The sequence below is a fragment of the Eptesicus fuscus genome, chromosome 5 (genome assembly GCF_027574615.1).
Source record: "Eptesicus fuscus isolate TK198812 chromosome 5, DD_ASM_mEF_20220401, whole genome shotgun sequence".
In the NCBI taxonomy this organism is placed as follows: domain Eukaryota; kingdom Metazoa; phylum Chordata; class Mammalia; order Chiroptera; family Vespertilionidae; genus Eptesicus; species Eptesicus fuscus.
This window is the reverse complement of record NC_072477.1, coordinates 76,686,375-76,707,836: the sequence shown is the minus strand read 5'-3', so window position 1 is coordinate 76,707,836 and position 21,462 is coordinate 76,686,375. Positions and strand designations below refer to the sequence as shown.

Below are 21,462 nucleotides of genomic sequence, written 5' to 3'. Positions count from 1 at the left end.
GATCTTTTGTAGTCTCTCTCAATTTTGAGGTAACTTGAAGGAAAATCTGAGGAGGACACTCCCTGGGCACCACTGCTGAGTGTACAGCATGGTGTCCTCCCTCTACCCCCCCCCCCCCCGGCCCCTGCTGTCTGGAGGACCAGGAGCTTAACAACAGCAATTAGGAATGGACTCTCCAGGGGGAAAGCAAGGGACATGCAGGCAATATGGCAGCTCATAAATGTACTACTTGGATTTAGTCAGTGTTGTTCCTCTCCTAGAGATTATCTTCCCATGGGCAGATCCCTCCTTCTTACTTTGCTATTTGCCTCTTAGCCAATCCTTATTAATTTTCAAAAAGGCATATAATGTCACAAATTCTCTCTGTGAAATTAACTCTAGTGACACCTGTGCTTGGTTTCCTGGCTAGGAAAACATTTGTTTCACACACGCAAGCCTGTTTTCAGTGGTGTGTCCACGGTGTCTGGTTTGTGGAGACGAGGTGTGGGTGTGGGCATGGGTAAGCATTCAGGGGAAGTATGCGTGCGCTCAGTTTGCCCGGGGCAGAGCATTTGTGAAAAGGAATAGCTAAAAATAAATTTGTAGAACAGAAAGGGTCCAGAGTTTAGAGAGCCTTAAGTGATAATGGTTTCTCAAAATACGAATGCCAGTGAAATTGGATAGGAGATAGGCGTAAAGAGGGGTAGTGAAAAATGTGGAACGATAATACAGTTTTAGAATAATAAAGAATATAGAATTCCTATATTTATAAGTCTCTCAAGGTCTCCAGCTAATAAATATTTTTTTAATGGTAAGACAATTCTTATGAAATTGATGGTAAGCCCATCCTCAGAGCTCTCCTTCACCCCTCCTGTCCAGAGTACAGGGACCCAAAATTGCCACATCAGACTAGCAGCCATTTTTGCTTCCATAGGTAGTTCCCTTACTTTACCTTTCCTTGGCCTCAAATACCAAGTTTAAAAATAAAGTCCATCTTGCCTGTAATACTCACTTGTTAGAACCTGCAGCCTGGTTCCTGCTCCAAAGACATATTTGTAGTCTCCTGAGGTAGACACAGTGTCATGTGGCTCTACATAAACCAACATGAGGTTACCATTTGTTGGAATAGCTTTGCTGTTGATTACTAGGACATCATATGCACTTTTCCTGTTGGAAGGTCTTTACCTCATTTTTTTTCTAAAAGGAATTTATTTGGTATAACATCTCAGCTCTTATAGAAAGTCTCTACTACTTTGATTAGGTCTGAGTTTGCCAAACTTCCTCAGTCTCATGCTATGTTCATAAGTGTGTTTAAGTGGCTTTTTTGATAAACATATGAGGATTTGAACATCTAACTGATTGGTATTGAATCTTTGAAGTACTCCCTTTAGGACTCTTTATGAGAATCACTTTATGAGCCACACAAACACACCAAGGATATTATTTTATGGTCATACCTCATTTTGGAACCAAAATAGTACCAGTAACTAGCTTGAGTCCCTCATTTATTTATAAGTCATGGCTCTGAAAGGTTTTTGGTTATTAACAAAGACAAAATCTGACTTCAAAAGATTAAGGCATTATAGATGCTACAAACAGAGGGCAGAATCAAAGAGGAGATGAGCAATGGACAGTAGTTTGGACTAACGCGAGATACTTTAAATTGGGCCACTCACTTAATTGTATAAACTCTATTTGTTAACAGATCAGCCCATGATCTTATTGTCACACCTGGTTCATGCACAGAGGACTGTTGATGAAATACTTTGGAAATGTGAGATGGCAGGCATTTCTGCAAATACTGTGCCTGCATGGGAAGCACCCCAGTTCCTATAATTCTAACAGGGGGAAAAAAAAAAGCAAAAACAAAAACACTGAACTCTGCAAGTGTGGAGAGAGCCTGTAAATTCTCAGTACTGCTCCCTATAATTCAGCTCTATTACCCTCTCCCTGACAGCTTCACAACTTGGGTAACACATTCTGCTTTAGCACAGATAACTCAGTGGAGGTGGGGGGGCCTTCCAAGGTACTGGTATTCTCTGTTCCTCCCATAAGGTCAACTCAGCAAGCCGAGGGAAAGGGGTGAAGTCTGCCTGGGGAACTACTTTGTCCCTGGAGTGAAGGATGGGGCTGTCTTCTCTCCAGAGAAAGTTTCATTGTTCTGCTGTTCTCTCAGAAGAGGAAAGCCATGAGAAGTTTTTAGCTCCTGCTGCCCTCCCTTCACCTGAGTCCTCAGTCCACTTGCCGGGTTTTTCAGTTCTATCAGATGACCTGGGAATAAACTCAACTGGATCCTCATCACTTATCTGTTAAAAACACACTCCCTTGGCTACATACTGCTGCTTCGGTAGCATCCCTTTTCATTGATTTGTTTCTGTCCCTATCGTAAAGCTTTTCTTCTCCTTATCTCTGTCTCTTTCCCAAAGCCTCAATGTGCTTTGTGGTCCTTCGAGAAACACTGATTGTAGTATTAATACAATTTATCAAACTACCCTTAAACCTGATAACCAAATCCAGACTCACGGGAAACGGGTGTTCATATCTTGCTCACACATCCGACATAGTTAACAACTACATACTAAATTAATCAATTAAATTCAGCTGTGTTTCAACAGGTCCTATTGGATTTCTTTCCAAAAAGAATAATTTGTGAACCACAAGAACTCACCGGGTGTGACCAACAGGGAGGTGCCTTTGCCAAAACTGAGTGCATACCCGGCGTTTGAGTTCCACAGCACTTTTTCCCTAAACAAAAACCACTTGCAGTAGCCACTCTGCCTCTCCTCCTTGGGTGAGCCTCTATGAAATCTAATGCACAGCAGTCACACAGACCGAGGTCATCCAGGGCCCTCTTCCATGAGACCATTGCTGAGAAGGTCACTCACTCACCATGGTGGGGTGGGCAATCACTCCTGAGAAGTGCCATCCTGGGGAGGGGACCGTGTGACATGTTGAGTTTCCCTATGTCCAGCAGAGGGAAGTGCCCACCTGGACTGAGGACAGCCAGGGGCATGACCAAGAGCAATTCTTTGGGCTCATGGATGAAGGGTAGAAAGACACCACGGAGAAAGTGGTTGGTAAATTTCTTCTCATTCACTCTGGTTTGTACTTTAATTGCATTCATTGATTTAGTCTGTGAGACCCTAGTACTTACTTGGTTTAACGGAGAGTTTAGTGCCTTTTCCAAAGGTGAGCTTTCCTTGGCCGCCTCCATAATTCACACAGTCATATGGGGCCTTACAATAATCAGTGGGTGGGAACGATTGAGGGAGAGACTGAACAAATGAGATCACCTTCCCCTCTTGTGGAAGTCTCACCACCTTGCAGCCTCAGCTCCCAGCTCCTTGCTCGAGTTAGGACATTTCTCTAAAAATAATAGCAGACTGTGCAGATAGAGCTGAGATTGATCTTAAACCACCAGTTTTGCTCCCAGAACACTGGGTTCTGATGGCTTGCTCATGCGAGACTCATGGGACAACCACAAGGTCAGGCAGAGACATGTCATCCAGCACAGGTGGTCAGCATTAGGGGACCAGGGACCATGCAACTTTCAAAGGCATAGATCTTAAAAACAACAACAACACAAATCCAACAACAACAAAAAAGGCCTCCCCAAATACACAACAAAACCACTGATTGTACTCCTCTTGGAGAGGAGGGCTTCTTATTAAGAAATAAACCCATAGATTTCTGAGTTGTTAGGTCTTTCAGCTCTGTCTTATTACAGAATATAGGTTTTGCATCTTATCATTAGAATTTCTCTGTATCCAGAGCCAATGAAGAAGCCAGTGAAAATTTCTACGCCTTCATGACCTAATTCTTAGGATTGCCAGAGTCTGTCAACTAGCAGACACCCACCAGCCCAGGCACAAAGAAACTAGGCGCATCTATCCTCCTGGGAATGGCAGTGTCTTAATCCCACTGAAACTGCACAGAATAGCACTGCCACTCACTCAGGCCAACTTCTGAGATTCGCCCACTCCCCTCACTTACTCGGTTTTACTGTCAGCCTGGTCCCTGCTCCAAAGCGTGGGTTGTTGTTGTTATTGCCACAGCAATACACCCTCTAACAAAAACCTCCTCAGGACCCCTTGCAGTCAGGCTCCCAGCATGGCACAGAACACAACAGTCCCATTCTCTCTTTTCTACAGAAATGGGGTCATTTTGTCATGCTTCTAGGCTGTAAAAGTGGTCACTTTTCAGCCCACTGAGCACAGCTTATCGAGACCCCAACTGGGCACTGTGAGACATATAATCAGCTCTCAAACAGGTTCCTAAACCCACACCACAAACAAATCCTGCCAAACACACAGTTTGTCTTCAGACACCACATGTATGAGGTACTGCCTGGTGGCATGCTCCAGAACTTCTATAATTTGAATCTTAATTATGGGTTCAAAACACCCAAACTACTCATCTATGTAATTTCATGTTAATTATCATGCAGTCATTTTGTAATTGGTAAATAATAAAAAGTGGCAGTGCTTTGGTGGTGGTGGTGGTGGGGTTGTTGCATTTGATTATGTTTTCAGAGGGTCAAGGTTTTGTTTTTACCCCACTAAGGGTCTAATCAAACGACTCCTCTTAGAAGTTGAGTGCGTAGGACATAAAACAAATTTCCTGAGAGTCACTCTACAACATTAGGTCACTGCAGCCCATTTCCTCCTCTTTATACATACCACCCCCGAAAAGTTATCAGAATAAGCAGGACTCTCTCTTCTCTGTTTGAGAGCAATTTTCATTCTGCTTCCCAGAGTGACAAAGTCTGGATGATAAATTAATTCCCAAACCCACTGTTCCAAAGCAAACACACCGAGTAATGATGGCCAAAGAAGCAGAAGAAGCAGGGAGAGGTCTGTTTTCACAGGTGGGAAGGAAAGCCTCGGTAACAGAAATAAAATAACACAAATTCTGATTGAACGCACTGAGGTGTCCTCAGTGAGACCACCTCCCACTGTAGCGGGAAGGACTACATCCAGCCAGGATAACCACTCTGTAGTACCCTGTGGTTTAAAGAAACACACAATTAAGCTACATCATGGTTCCTTTTACCTACCAAGAGTGACCTGAAGTCTCGTTCCAGTCCCAAAGACGAGGTTCCTGGCTCCGCCAGTGGTTACACAGTGAGATGCTCCCTAACAGAAACCTGTTGCTTGAATCTCCTTCTGGTCTCCACACTCCACTCCCTTACTGAGAGCTCTCTCCCCATGACCTCTTCCCCAACGGGCAGCTTGTCTGAGCCCTCAGGGATCCATTTCCATTGCCCAAATGCTGCAGTATTAACGCCTATAAGTGCAGCAGGACATGGCCAGATACTTGCTTGGCTAACACTACCTGTTAGGGACCCTTTTTGACTTCAACAGATCATGAGGTGCTGGCTAGTTGATTAAGGCCAAGGATTTGTCAAGTTCACCTCTGCAGACATTAGGAATTGAGCTCTTTGCCTTTCTCTTTCTGGGTTTTATGTTAATGTTAATTGATCTCTCTTGTCAGACTTCATGAATGATGGCCTCAGAAATAAATGATTAATAACTATTCTAGCTTAAAGTCCCTGAGTCAGGCAGAGAAGAGGGCATGAAGACAGAAAAGGAGAAACAATCAAACCTCTATCTTCCTGGCCATCTCCACCATTCCAATGAAGGCCATTGTCACTGCAAAGGTGGTGCTAACCAAGTGGCCCGCATATGTTGTGCCCCGGTCCTAAGGGTATCCTTTGTCTGCTGGGGCCCAGAATTCCCAATAATGGCCTTGTAGTTAAATACAGTCACAGAAGCACCCCGGAGCTCTCTGAAGCACAGACTGTATCACCTCCCTCATCTACAGGACTCAAAACCTACTGTGTGTTTAGGACGGTGCTGGTGACGGCAGTGGTACCAGAGGCTCATTAGCAAGATTTAGAAGTGTCCCCATGGGGACTGCATTTAGACCCCCATCTCCCCGGCAGAAGCACTTACAGGGCTGGACGATGAGCTGGGTCCCTCTCCCAAAGGTGAGTAGGTTAGTACTTCCTGTATTCACACCCTGGGACAACCCTTTGCATAAATCTCTCTGTCAGAGACCCAGCCCTGAACCTCTCAGAACCTCTATAGTGACTCTTAAGCCCACCAGAGAGGACTCAGAGCCCTGGCTGGAGCTGCTGGTCACTTCTGTCCCTCTCTTGCTATGTCATAAAACACACATAACCACAGCAAGGTGCCCAGAGATGAGCACTGGGAGTGCCATCACACAGCTTCCAACTGCACCACCATTGACTTTTTCAGGAGAGTGACCATGACCGCAAAACTCTACCCCATCACATAGGGAGGATGGGTAGGATGGGGGCCCTTAGTCACAAACATTTAAAGGGGCATAAAGAGAAGCCAAACACCAGACTAGAATGCATAATAGAAAAACACACAGAGATCTCCCTTTCCTCTCAGACTTACTGGGCCTCACTGCTAAACGAGTCCCGGTCCCGAAAGTCAGCTTGTTTCCAAAGCCACTGTTCCCACTGCTGTCAGCAGCTTTACAGAAACAGGGCAGACACCTGTCACGAGCGGCACCTCACCAACCCGTCTGCCCTGGTTTTCTCCTGACACCGATCCAGAAATGCCCTAAGCCTAGCAGTGTGGATCTTTTCTCATACCTCTCTCTCTAAGCCACAAGCTTTCTAAGCCACAATCTCTAAGCTTAAGAATACAGACTAAGGTTTCCCTTTCACCAAACGAGACACCCAAACAGTAGGCAATGTGTTCCACAGAGATACTGATATAAATTTTTTTTTTTAAATTCTGTTTTAAAGCTGTGGGTCACACCAGTTAATTGGTGTGATGGACTCTCTCAAAGGCATTACACAGAAATTCGTAAGTGAATCACACTAAGGAAATGTTTCTGTTGCACCTGAAATTTACTTTTTCTTTCTTCAGAATAAAATACTGTACTTCTAAACCAGAAAGAGTCTATTCAAAATGCAATGAAATTCGGGTTGCGATTAGGGTGGGCCAGAGTGCATTTTATACTCACAAGGTTGGACTCTCAAAATGGTTCCTGAACCAAAGATCAGTTTGTTTCCGTCATTCACACAGCATCAAGCTCCTCTACAAAAACAGCGGGCTGCAGTTTTTGTGTGTGGGGTGGAGTGGGGCGAATGACATGGCCCTGGATACAGAAGACTGATCCATTTTGCATTAAGAACCTGCTGGTATTTGGCCAAGAAGCCAAGGATATTGCAATAATTGCAAAAACTAATAAATATGAAAAGGCTGGTTGGGCATGGAATCTGGCTCATGTTTGCTCTTTGCTTCTTGGACTAGGATAAATGCTACAACTTTTCTCTCGAAGGAATACTCAAAGGTTTAGTGTATCTATTCTTTCAGGGCTTTTCTAGCCCTTTAGCCAAAATTTCTTTCATCTCATTAATCCTAATCATACTCCATCCTGTCCAAACAATTTTACTCTGCTGTGATGCCCTCTAATTTCAAATCCCATAGCAACTACCAACCACTACAAATTTCTGAAAGTGCTGCTTGGAAATGAGCTCATTTCAGCTGGCTTCCACAGATTTTCAAATATTTGGGGCTCTGAGTCGGTTTAGAGCCGCTCTGGGCAAAGCATTCGTACACTGAGATGCTGTTAGTGGCACAGGAGTGTGGCATTTTCCCTGGGTGCATTCTGTTTTCACCTGGGCAGTTTCCTACACACTTCTGGCTACTGTGGCATCTGTGGCAGGCAGCAGACTGACCATCCCTGGTTTGCTACCGTCTTCCTTTGTAACTCCAGGCCCCTCTGAGTTCCCTTTCCCTAGACACAGAGTGAGAAGAGCACCACTTTCCTATTCTATCCAGAGAGAGGAGAAGAAAAAGAACTTTGATGTCTAAGGGCGCTTTAGCCAGCCTAGCTGGGAGGCACTTTATCATGTACTTTTCACTATAAGAGCCTGAGTCATCCAAAGCCTCAATAGTCATGCCTTTAATTTCTAATGCAGAAAAGAGAAAAAAGAATTCCTCTAGGTGACTGAGTGGTTAAGACAGCTGGGAAATCCAGACTTGGAAAGGTTCCATCCCTTAGCTCTTGCTCTCTCAGTGTGCTTTTCTTTCCATTTGGGGAGGTTGTCTTTGGTTATAAAGGGAACGTATTCAAATTTTCCACAGCTTTTAATTTTAGGCCCAAGAAATTTATTTGCCCCATGTTTTTCACATTACTCTACTCTGTGCATATATATCCATTCTATCATCTATCTATCTATCTATCTATCTATCTATCTATCTATCTATCATCTATCTATCTATCTATCTATCTATCTATCTATCTATCTGTCTATCTATCTATCTATCATCTATCTATTATCTATCTATCTATCTATCTATCTATCTATCTATCTATCTACCATCTATCTATCTATCTATCTATCTATCTATCTATCTATCTAATCTCAGACACAGTTGTTTTTAACAGTTAATTCTGTGCCTTGTCCAAACTGTAATTTACTAAATGCAGATGTGCTACTGCACTGATAAACTCCACTGAGCCCTCCCCCCAGTTTTCCAAGTTTATACCTTCCCCTGGGATCAGTGCTTAGCTTCCCGTTGAGTAAGCCAACCCCACCCAGAACATCAGCTCTTAGCACCTTTTCAAATACATTTGCCATCTGCAAAGAGAGACACACATGGACTAGTTTTGTAAAATTATACTGCCTGGCATTCTGTCTGCCTGCCTCTCTGGATTTTCTGGTTTGCTTTTCTCCTTGAGAGCTTGTGTTTCTACCATTTCTTTCAAACACTAGCAGTATTCAAAGTTAAAATGATCATACATGATAAAAATGAAGATGCAGTCATTCTATCTAAATTCTCTTCACATATAACATTAGCATAATGGTAGCAGCAAAAACAGAATTGTGAATCATATTTTTTAGTTTTGAATTAAATATTCAAGACTGGAGTTTTCCCAGAAAACTCAGATATTTGGCTAATACCCATCTCTACCAGTTATGTGAAAGGACAGGTGGAAGCTCTCTTTGGTAAGCCTGCATGGTCTAGTATGACCCCCAGAATCTTATACAGGCAACCTGGAAATTAAAGAAGAACTGATTTCCTGACCAAGGATGAAGTACTTACTGGGTGTAATGGTAAGTCTGGTTCCGGTCCCGAAGGTTAATTTCTCGTTCCCATAGTTAGACACACAGTGTTCTAAGTCATTGCAAAAACCATTGCTCCACGTTCTCCAAACTCTACTGCAAGGCCTCCCACACAACGGGAGGGTCGTTTCTTGTGACCCTCTCCACACAATGCTTCTACAATATCAAAGCCCCCAGTGACCCCTTCATGTCACTTCCTGTTGGAACAACTGAGAGAAGTGGAGATAAAAGGCTATAATCAGAAGAGACTTGACGTGTGAGATCTGTTTTAATTTTTCTGCCAATTTTTCCTTCAGAGAGAACAAACATTTTCTTTCTTTCTGCAGGTGTTATCAGAATTCCCTTGGGTCTAAACACAGGTGTGAATCTGGAATCCCCTACCATTTTTCTGACCCTTGTATACCATCCCACATTTCAGTTCTCTCTGAAGTGCTTTTTTGCCTTCTGGTCCATTTTCTCTCAGTTGTCCCTCCATTCTCTGCTCCTGTGGCCTGTGCCACAAAGAGCCAGATGTCTCTGGTGAGTGCAGGTGTGAGGGGTGAGCTAGGGGACAGCGATGACTGCAGACATTGTTTGTCCCCCTTCTCCCAGGGGTTTTTCAGGCAAGGAAATAAAGACCTGTCATGAAGTCAATCATTCTAGTGGGCTCTTTGCTATATTCAGATAAATTTAGACTGAGAAGCAGAGAAATAGAGTAGCAGACTTTTGACAATTCTTTCTGGTGTTTAAAGGGTTTGCTCAATACAATGGTGATGGAAAATTTTCTTCGACTTACTTGGAATGACTGTCAAACTTGTTCCTCTCCCAAAATAGAGGTTCTGGGTACCAGTGCTACACTGTGATAGAAAGCTCAACAAAAACCAGGCAGGAGAGAGAGCCAGGTGTACACCTGGGGCCTCACCCAACCAACTGCCAGGCAGACGGACTGTCTCTTTCCCCCTGCAGGCGCAGGAGCAAGGGTGATAATAGAAAGGAACTTGAAGGCCTAGAGCAGCTGTGACCATGTGTGGCTGGAGGTACTGAGTCCCCCTGAGAGGGGATTCAAGGGAGAGCTAATGTGCATCTTGTGCAGCTTGCTGTCTAATGAAAGGTGTAGGCCCATTTGTTCTATTCCTGGGCATTTAAAAATTCTTTTAAGACTTAATTTCTCTCCCGATGATCATATGATTCTGAAGTGCATTTTAATTAGATCTCTTTATCACCTCTTTTCACTCTGGGAAGGATTTTATTTCTTTGTGAAATTTCTGGAATACTTCGTTTTCTCCAGATGAATTCGGTATGCGGCTCTGATCACCTTGCTCCTCACCAACCTGCCTCATTTCCCTAACACCCTCAGTAGGCAGTGCCCATTGTCCACCCTGCCTCTTACCTTGTGCCCCATGTGCAGTGAAATTGGCGGGGAGAGCACAAGTTGGCGACTTTGTTTTTCAAATTGCCGCTTTTAAGTCCCAAGCTCTCTATGCTACCTTTTAAGGATTAAACCTACATTCTTTGACCTTTTCTGATCAGAGTTAATATATCTTGATCCCTCAGCTTTATGTCCTTAACCACATGCCACCTGCACAGCCACTGGAGCCCCATGCATATGACTATTAGGCCCCCACATTTCATAGGCAAAGTCACAGGGACACTTACTTGGAATGATTGATAAGCTTGTCCCTTGCCCAAATGTCAACTTGTTGGAGAAGACTGTCACCCAGCCACCCAACCCTTTGCAATAATTGACAGATGACTCTTAGGGAGCTTAGACCCCAGTCTTTCTTGATGCCACTTCAAAAGCACCTCAGAGAGTTATGGGATGGGATCTGTGAGTATGGAGCCACAGCTAGGCCAGATTCTCTCGGGATGATACAATTTCTGACATGGACATGTTTTAAAAGCCTCAGTGAGCTCGCTTGTCTCCTCCTCCCTTCTCTATTATACCCCCATCCACAGGACATCCCAATCTGCATCTCATTTCCATCTCCAAGCCCTTGCCTGGCTTCAGCAGGTCCTTAGGCACATTGATCCGCCTTCTCTGAGCCAACGTCTATTCACAGGCACGCTGTGATTACAGAACTGGGACTGCCAGGCTCTCAGAGCTGAGATCTGGGCTCCCTGCTCCTTATCACTAGGCAATATGTTGTTCTCATTTGTCTGGCTAATGAAGAGCTGGCCTTTCTTAGTGGATGCGTTTTGCTGAAACGACAACTGCCAGAGAGCACAAACAAAAGCAGAGCTCTCAAGGCAGTCAAAGGGATCCCAGGCTCAAAAGTCAACCTCTCAACTTTGGCTCCCACATTACTGGGCTTGGAGAAACTCAACGAAATCTGGGCAATATTGGTCCAACCTGCCCCCTGCTCATTAGAACCAGGCTTTTCTTGCACATTCAAAATGATGGTAACAACCCAACATGCAGCCTTATAGCAGCACCACACATTCTAGCTCCAGACCTACCCGGGTGCTCCCTCTCAGTGGAGCAGGTAGACAGCGATGCCAGACCACCGCCTCCGCACACACAGGGTAGGACTATGCTGCCTGCCTGATCCACTGGGCCTGTACAACGGCCCAGGGACTAGACTCTCCCCCGTTGGTATGGGGGAAAATACTGCCCTAGAAGGAGAGCCTAGGAAAACAGTGCCTAAGTCACAGTCCGAACGGTGATGTTCTTCTCTGGACACCCCCTCCCCACCTCTGTCTAATCAAGCTGCAGTGAAAAATATATTATTGCTTTTTAACTCCCCACCTCCTTCCTGCCTCTCATCTCTTTCATTTATCATTTCTGAGCACCCACGGGCATCCAGACTCTCCTTGATCTATTTCCACCAGACTCCAATAGAATCCCTGCAAGAAAGAGCCCAAAGGCCTAAAATGTAAAAAGACATGGGGGACACTGTGAGCTTGAGTCTTTCTGGCTTGCTGGGCTTCACGGTTAACCGCGTCCCCTTTCCAAATATCAGCTTCTCAGAGCTGTCACGCTTCTCCCTGCAGCGGGGCATGTTACAGCGACTGACAGGAGGAACTTTATGAATCTTAAAAAAACAGCCAGAGTTTCTCTCTTCCTGGCAGGGTGCAACCACAAACACACTAAAGCCAAATCTTTCTATCTGCTCTAATTATCGGCAAGGATACAGCTTTGTATCTGAAACTCTTTGGAATGAATTGTAACCTCTTGCCTGGTGGCTTCAGAGCTGGAAATGAACACAGTGGATGCATATTTTCCCTCCCCCCTTTTGTAGTTTTGCATCTATAGACGCAATAGGAGACAGGCAGGGAACATAGAGGGATTTGAAATAAGACCTCAGATTCCCATCCAGTTTTCATGTTCTCCCTCTCTACTTTCATTTAAAACCCTGAATGGAATGCCCCCTACCTATTCCAACTCTGCTCCCAGTTCTCCCTGTCCACCGTGGATACCGGTGCACATGGCCTCAGCTGAGTCAAGAAGAAGTTAAGATCAGTGTAAGGGAAAACTTTCTGACAGAATGATACTAAATGTTAGAATGGGTTACTCAGGGGAGTTGGTTGGAAAGAGTGACCCTCCAACCCCAAAGTTGGGCATCATTTCCAGAGAAGGCTTAGAAATCAGCAAGGATTCTTTTCTATATTTCCAGGGTCAAGGTCAGCTCTACTTAACAGCAGGAGGATAAACCTAATAGCTCAGGGTCAAAAAGGGAATTATTAATATTGAGATGAAAGGAGGGACAGGACCTTGGAGGCCACTAGTTAACCTCAAGCAAGATCTGGTTCTAAGGCAACATACATTTCTTTCAAATCAGGGGCAAAGTTCCAGAATTTCCAGAATGCTGCTGTGTCCTTTTACACTTACTTGGATGGACAGTCAAGATGGTCCCCCGTCCAAACGTCAGCTTTCCATAGCCACTACCACCAGAGTTAACACTGTAACAGAGGCCTTTACAAGAACCTCAGGGGACCGCAGAGGCTCACAGCCACCTTCCTCTTTAATTCTAGGGAGAAGAAACTCACCCAAAGGGACCTGGATTTGTGAGGCCAGTGTCTTCCTACGGAAGGTCAGAGGACCATTTCCACACCTGGTCCGGGGCCACTGACCAGCTGTGTCCCCCCTGCCTACCATCTCCCTCCTTTTCCTCTGGTTTCCATCCTGAGGCTTGCTGATGTCTCATGTTTAGCATCTCTCTTTCTAAAGGTCTCATTTCCATTTTACAGCATCATTTTCAGGGCAATTTCTCTGATCAGTTTTCAAGACATGTCCTCCCCTTCCTTCGAGGTATCACACATTTCTGATGCCAACGAATTGATTAGAAGAAGACAGGAGGAGAGTGTTCAGCTTTCTGGAGGCTGACTAGAATTAGATGAGTTGAGGCTCCAGCCTCTTGAAACAGTCTCCAGAGCCTCCCTTCATGCCCCAGCATAAGAAATGAAAAGGATGGGCACATTAAACTCAGCCTATTTTCACAGAGTGGCTTTTCTGTCAGTTTTGAACTTGGTGAAATGTTAGTGGCATTTCACAGAAAGTTTATACCTGAGCTTTGTTATGGTGATTAGCTGTTCTGGGCTGTTCTGGGTTTAGCAAAGAAATACCTTTATCTTGGGTAGCCTCTCAATCTCAGGCAAGCTGGGACATCTGGTCACCCTATGAGAAGTGTCCTGACCTCCCAGTGCAGCCATAGTGGTAGCGTTAAGTGAGGCCCCTGGTAGAGGCAGGCTTCTGCATCTTTACTTGAGGTTGCTGTAAATGTCTTCCTTTGACCTAACACAGCTTCCATTGTTGACATTCACAACCATAGGAAGCTTGGGGGTCTCCTAGGCTGTGTCTGGTGGATGCCCCAAAAGGTGGAAGAAGCAAAATCAATAAAGTCTCATTATTGGCACAATGGTGATCAAACTGTATCCCCAAAGAATGTGAAAAACAAATACTTAGCTCTTTAATTGCATTCAACTTTTAAACTAAACTGTCTGGACTAAATTTGTGCTAGTCTCTCTAGTCGCCTCTTTAAGCAACCACTTAATCAGCAAAGGGTCAAAGCTTTAGCTTGCTTATCAACATGAAAAGGGTGAGAGAAAAAGGCTATTATTTAGCAACAAAGATATGTCTATCTGCTTTAAGCATAGCAGTCAGGGATTCAAGCGACTCTTCCCATCTCTTCCCTACCCTACACTCTACTCCAGCTGCCATAACATCAGGACATAAACAAACTCAGATGCCTGCCCTCAGCAGAAGCCCTCAAACAGACGGCGCCAATGTACTGCCGTGGCAATAACCTCTGTGTTCTGCTGACTGGAAAACAGAATTTAAGCATGGGTGCCTTGGACTCCAGCCTTGCCTTGTAGCTCTGCATATAGAGTCCATTGCATGGGAAATCTGGCGTACAATTACTGTTCAGTGCTCTGGAAGGATGCTTGCCCTGCATAGATATTTCCTTTGCGTGGTTAGGCCGTCAAACTCACTGGCCTCTTGTCCACATTTTAAAGTGTGGAGGTCAACCAAGTGCTGAGAAGGCCTCCCAGCTTCTATATGTATTCTGGTGTGTTTCTAGCAAGACACCAAACACAAAACCTCCTGTAGAAGTCCCCAGCCTCGACTGCCCACCCTCTGAGAAGGGAGGTCCTTCAGTCTCCAGGATGTTCATAAGAATTCCCTTGAAGGGTTAATTAGATAGACCCTCAGAGATTGCTGAATGCATGGGATTTAACAATGATATGTATTATTCATTGTTTTTGTTGTGCTGGTTTTGCCCCCTGCTGAGCAAGGCACTTCTGCGCATGACAACTTCATGGCTAACCACACTATGTGTTCTTCAGGGCCTATCCCAGAACATTCCAAGCCAGCTGCTACCAGGCTGCATTAACCCCTTCAGTGCCACCTGCACTGCATCACCCCATGAGCCACTCTTCAAGAGCTCTGACTGGGCTGTGTTTTGCAACACGCTTTTCCCAGTGCTGCGTGCTCTCCTAATCACGGAAAGCAGATCTAAAAATGCTGCAGCCAGGGCACTCAGCTCATATCAAAGGAGACTGGGGTGCTTCAACAGGTTTTCCTCATCTCCACTTTACCCAAGTTGTATATCAAGCCAGTCTTCCCAGCATTCGTTCATAAGCACCACTCTCAGAAACCCATCAGAAACACAGATTTTCAAGAAGTGCCAATAGCAATTTTATAGCATTTTAAGCTTTTCCAAGTACTTACATACATCATTATCATTATGGGAAGGTGGGTGTATATTTGAGAGTGTACTGCTCTATTCTCACAACCCAGAGGACAAATGAGTTTCTCCCCTCTCTCTGCAGTTGAACTAAGTAAAATGAAGGCTCAGTCAATGATTTTGGTAACTGAGGAAAAGAGAGGTTTAATGCTCTGCCTGAGTTAACCAGACAGTTCCACCCATAGAGACCTCAGTTACTGGACTGGGGATTGAGAACAGTTCCTTTAAGAGAGAAAACATGAAGGGAAAAGAAGGAAAAAATCTGTCTGTAGAATTTCCAGCATTCATTAATAAAATTGCAGGGTCCCATTCTTTTGGAGATAAATTTAGGGGGAGTTTTAGTATCTGCCTCAGGAAGATTTATATTTGGTCTCCTGAATTTGCATAGTCACAATATGCCAATTTCCTCTCTCTCTCCTTTTGGCAAACATTCCCTGGCTTTAGCTGAATCTCTCAGGATCCTGTATTCAATTTTTCTCCCTGAACCTATAATCTTGTTTAAGATGGATGATAGGAATGTTTTTTAGCTGAAGGTAATTTAGTCTTTGTACAATGGAGTTCTAATCTCTCTGATGTGGACCATGTCTTCCCATGTCTTAGATTTAGAAACTAAGCTGGGATGTTTGGGGGGGGATAATAATTTAAATGAGAAGAAAGAAGTGCTTTGAATTCCCTTTACCCCCACCCTGGTTAGTCCCTTCAAACTTACTTGGATTCACAGTTAAGAGAGTTCCTTTTCCAAATGTCAGTTTATAGCTGCCACTTCCACTATTCTCACAGTCAGGGGGCACTTTACAAAAACAAACAGGAGCTGCTCTTTGCAGAAGGGCCCTGGGGCGGTCAATACGATTTTGACCTGCAACCCAGCACTAACCTGAAAGTCCACAAGGTGGCCGCTGCAGGCAGGAGCTGGGCTTCCAGAAGGCAATGGAGCCCTGATAAATATACACATTATTTATTTTTAAAATTTGTATTGTTTTTCTTCTCTTTATGTCTAAGCTGCCACTTTAGTTTTAGTAATCCACCTATTTTTCTTCCCTCATTGTCTACCCCTGGCTGGCACTCACAGTTTCTACTTTATTGCACTTCAGGGCTATTTCTTGAAATTGCTCACATCAACTCACTAAATTCTGATTGACTGGAAACTGATTGCAGATGCAGACGGGGAGCAGAGCGAGTGAGCTTTTAAAGGGACAGGTTCAAAGGGAGAAGTTGGAGGGCCTTTTGGCTTTCCTGGTCTCCTTCCCTATGATGGACTAGGCAAACCCTCTCCAGGGGAACTTGCAGGACAAGGCTTAGAAGGAAAGGGCTGGAGGGAGCCCACGTAGCTTCCCCCTTTCATACTCACTGGGGTTGACGGTCAGCCTGGTTCCTTGCCCAAATACCAGCTTCTGGCCTCCACTCCCTGTATACACCACAGCAAACAGCTTTACACAAACCTCACACAAGTCCCCTCTCCTTCTCCCCCTTGAGGAGGAGACCCGATCTGCTCTCCTAGCGCCCCAGCTGCTGTGGACAATGGCCTGAATCTCACAAGCCAGATAGGTTCAGGACAGTGTCCCATTGGAGCTTCCTATTTTCTCCTTGACAAAGTCTCCTTTGTAGACATGTACCAGATATTGAATCTCTTTGCCAGCCAAATATTTAACATCTTTATTCCACTTCATACAATTCTAACCTTTTTAAAAAAACATTCTTTCAGTCTTTTCAGAGCTCCCCCTAAAAACAGCTGAATTAAAAGAACGTTTAAAATCAGAATATGACAGGTCTCCTGAGTAAGGCTGAGTTGGCTTCATCCTTAGTTTCTGGGTTGAATCCTAGGACCTGCTGGTCTGGGATCTAATCCGCCAGGCTAAAACAGGAAAGTTTAGGTGTCAAGGCAGAAAATCCAGGGGAAATCCTGCCCCGTGAGACCTTCTTGTCCCTGCACACTTAATTGAACTCATTTTTGTGCTAATTCCTCCCCTGCCCCACCACCCCTCTGGCCCCAGGACATTGCCAGCACTTGTCACCGTAGGGAGCCCGCCTCAAGATCACTTCTAGGAGAAACCCACCCATGTGCCCTTTAGTCTGAAAACAGATGAGGTTTCTTTCCTCTGTTCAGGAAATTTGATTAAAAAACAATTTCCAATTTTGCAAAGTGAAGAAGATTAGGAGAAAATCTGTTTGCCTCTGTTCTCCTCCTTCTTCCTCCCCCTCCTCTCCAATAGTTTTAAACTATTTATAGAAACATCCCCTTTAGGATTAGAAAAATGTGGTCTCATCTTTTCATCTATTTCCCCCTTTGCTATTTACTGCAGTTGTATACTTACAATCTACATTTACATTTCATTTCCATTTGTAGGAGGTACTAATGCACTTTTATATTACTTCCAGAACACTGTGTGTAATGATAAACTCTATTGAAATAAACCAAATCACAAGGCATTTTTAGGGCTAGAGGTTGACATTTCTGTTTTCCCAAGACAGGGCCGGAGTGAACAAGTTATTATTACTCTTCCAGGCAAGTCCAAGATAGGGGCAGTCCAGCCAACCGAGCAACCAGGTTTACAGGATTGATGTGCTTAATGTCTAAATGACTATCTACGGAGCATTGCTCTTGGGATTAATTTGGATTTCCTTTTTAACCTAGTTCCAAAATGTCAGCTTCCCACATCTTTCATTCTTAGACTTTTTATGACAGGCAAAGCTCAAAGTAAATCTCATGGATGTGTTTTGAATCTCCACCAATATTTCATCTCTACACATCACAAATAAAGGAACCAAAAGAAGGATGAATATAACACCTTTGGGAGAAAGTTTATAACAGTTCTCTGGGAGAGATGAGATTTATAAATAAAAATGGAATGGCATGTGCTTTTCCTGATTATCATTTCTAATATCTGGAGGACTCTAAATATCCACCCCAACCTGGAAAGATAGCAGCTGACCCACCTGCTCTGGCAACTGGACACACAGGTCAGCATGAACATGCTTTTAAAAATCTTATGCTGTTTAGGCAAAAGGACTTCTGGGAGGTCACTTGGAGCTAATATAATACTCATCTGATCCTAGTCTTTTGAATAAGAATAATAATTTGACCATGAAAGTAGGTTTACTTTGAGGTACCCACCAGGTAGTTGGTATCTCTTGGGAATTGTAAGCAAAAGGTACACCCCAAACAATTTTCTGGGATGAGCTTCCATTATAGTAAATAGACTTCATCATGGAGCAAAATTTCAGCTGCATTCAAGTTAATGGAAATTAGGTTTGTTTTGAGAATGGTGGGCAGTGCTCAAAATATCCCTCTTGGGTATTGCAAGATAGAGAGAAGGATTGTCCTTGCAATTGGATTATGGAATCTTCTTACACTTCTAAGCTTAGTTACTACTTTTTCACTGAGGAGAACAGAAATGAGTGGGTATCAAAGGGGCTTCTCTGATGCAGAGCTTAGCTAGGGAAAAGATAAAAATGTCTCAATTAGAAACACAGCGTGTAACAGTGCCATGGGCCTGTTTTTAGAAGTTCACGATCTTTATATAGATATAATTGATTTCAGAGAGGAAGGGAGAGGGAGAGATGGAAACATCAATGATGAGAGAGAATCATTGATCGGCTGCATCCTGCATGTCCCCTACTGGGGATCAAGCCCGCAATCCAGGCATGTGCCTTGACTGGAATTGAACCCCGGGATCCTTCAGTCTGCAGGCTGATGCTTTATCCACTGAGCCAAACTGGCTAGGGCAATGATCTTTCTATTTTGAATATTTTCTTTTAATCTTACCCTTTCCTTAAATATCAACTTGTTATCAATGTCAGCACCAGAAAATCTTACATGGCTTTACCCAGCTAGCTTGGCTCCAAGATTTTGAGTATTATGGGATTAAACAATTCTTCTTTCCCCCACCCCCCAATTGAACCAACGTGGAGGCCTTGGGAAGACAAGGTAGATAACATGAGCATGGTTCAGTTGTTTACATCTGGAAGCTAAGTCTCACTGTCTCCTTTTGGATCAGGTTGCATGGCACATCCCCTGCCATTGCTGTGTGCTTTATTCCCATCTGTCCCATCTCGCCCTCCCTTTTCTTTTAAATGCTTTCTTCCCCTAGGCACTGAAACTTCAATTCAGATTCCATTTGTCAGATGTGCATTTCCAACAATAACAAAAACAAGCTTAACTTTCCCAAGTGCTTAAAGGTGTTGAAGAGACAGTTGTAAAGAGGATCCAGTCAGAAGTTGTCCTCATAATCATTTTCACCAGAAAGACACATGGCACCAAGCCCCCAAAATGCTAATAACTGGGTGAGTAACCCAGTGATCTTACGCTGAATTTCTAAGAGCAGTGGCTTATGTTTAGAAACAAGTGATCTTTAAAACATACCTGGTCTAACACTCAAAGTCGTTCCTTTTCCGAATGTCAACTTATTATTGGTTCCTACATCACACATTGATACGAGACTCTACAAAAACCCAGTTGCCTAAACCCCCCTTGCTATCTAAATGCTTGTATAAAACCAGTTCTTTATAATGAGGGTCTGGTGGTAGAGTTTATGGACCATGCGGGCCCTCCTTTTCCCTTGCACTATTATCACTTCACTGGAAACCTCACCGCACACCTGTTTTGGTGAAGCAGGAGTTGGAATTGCCTCCCCTTTTTACAGAGGAAGAAAATAGAGGCTCAGAGAGATTTTTTCTTAGTCCCATGGAAAATCCCTTCAATTGTAATAAGACATTAAGCTTTCTAAGAGTCTGGCTCCTTAGTTCAGTGCTTCACTAGCACTGTCATTCTCGTCCGTTAGATAAAAGAGCATTTGAGGGGAAACAGCAGTGTCCTGCAAGAGGTAGGTACACAATCAGGGGTTGTTTGAATTGGGGTCCATCAATGGGCTGCTGTGGTTTGGACTTGGGTTGTAAAACAGAATGGAAAGTTTAGGAATCAGGGTTCCAGAGAGAAATTTGGAATCATTAGTTACCCAAACTTACTTGGTTTTACTGTCAGTTTCGTTCCCTTTCCAAAGGAGACTTTTTCAGATCCACTCTGAGTTACACCCCCACACACTGCTTTACAAATACTGCCAAGACCCACCCACCAGGCCCTGGGAGCCACAGCTCCTGCCCTTTCAGGGGGAGCACAAAGCCAGAAACACAATGCTGTGTGGTGATGCAATTGCATGATTATTCTTGAAAAGTGAGAGGAACTATTGAAAAATGTAATCAATCTTTACCTAACATCCACTTAGGTTGTTGCCTTAAATTAATTAGTTAATTAATTAACCAACCTAGCTGTTTGGCAGTTGCAATTAATTTGAAATAGCTCAGACTTTGGGGTCAAGGCAAGTTGCTTAACTTTTTGGACCTCAGTTTCCCTATCTGCCAAGTGGGAAGAGTGATAACTGCTTGGTGATGCTGTTGTAAGGATTAGGATGACAGCACACTTCTGTAGGAATTACTTTAGCAACTTTAGAGACTAAACCACCATTGACTCCCCCCATAACATAAACCTTCCATTAATAAATATTTAACTCTGGAATCTGAGTGCCAAGAACTAAATTCCAGGTCCTCTATATTTTCTGGATCTACTTGAGAAAGCTACTCAACCTCCTTGTGTTTCTATACAAATATTAAAAAGTTCTCTTCTATAAGATGAGGATAACAACAACACCTAATTCACAAAGCTGGTATAAGTGTTGAATGTGATAATGGGTAGAAAACAGGCAGTGCATTGCCTAGCTTAGAGTAAGCAGTTTATAAATAATTATTTCCTCCCAAGAATCCAAACACATTGTCCACACTCCTCTTTTCATGATTACCTAAAAATCTCTAAGTCCCTGGGCACTTCTCTTCTTTTAACTGATAAACCAGGAGGGGTTTGAGGGTAAGAGAAGAGCCAGCAAGCAGTCTGATGAGGGGAGTAAGTGATTTTGTGAGCATTTAGTAAAAACTGCATGCATGGGTGCACCCCCATAATTGGACCATTTCGGTGGAGAGGGCACTTTTCAACCAGACAGGACTTGAATATTAGCAGAGATAGGCCAAGAAGCCACATTCCCATTAATGGGAGTAAAAAGGATCTCAAATCACATTCAAGAGAGGGTTCAATGCTCTCCTCTACTTACCAAGATTCACTGTGAGCTGAGTTCCCTTCCCAAATGTGATCTTAAAACCACCGGTTTGCTGAACACTGTGCCGAGGGGCTTTGCAAAAACCTGTGGTGTCAACGTAATGAAG

The 21,462-nt window shown here is 43.9% G+C and overlaps 1 gene segment (V, D, J or C); it reads right to left on the bottom strand.

Moving 5' to 3' along the window:
* LOC103301537 (T cell receptor alpha chain MC.7.G5-like) overlaps positions 1-21,462 on the bottom strand; it is a 316,135-nt gene that overhangs the window by 49,902 nt on the left and 244,771 nt on the right. Inside the window, 1 exon segment of the C gene segment in view lies at positions 16,604-16,660. Coding sequence covers positions 16,604-16,660 — 57 coding nt within the window.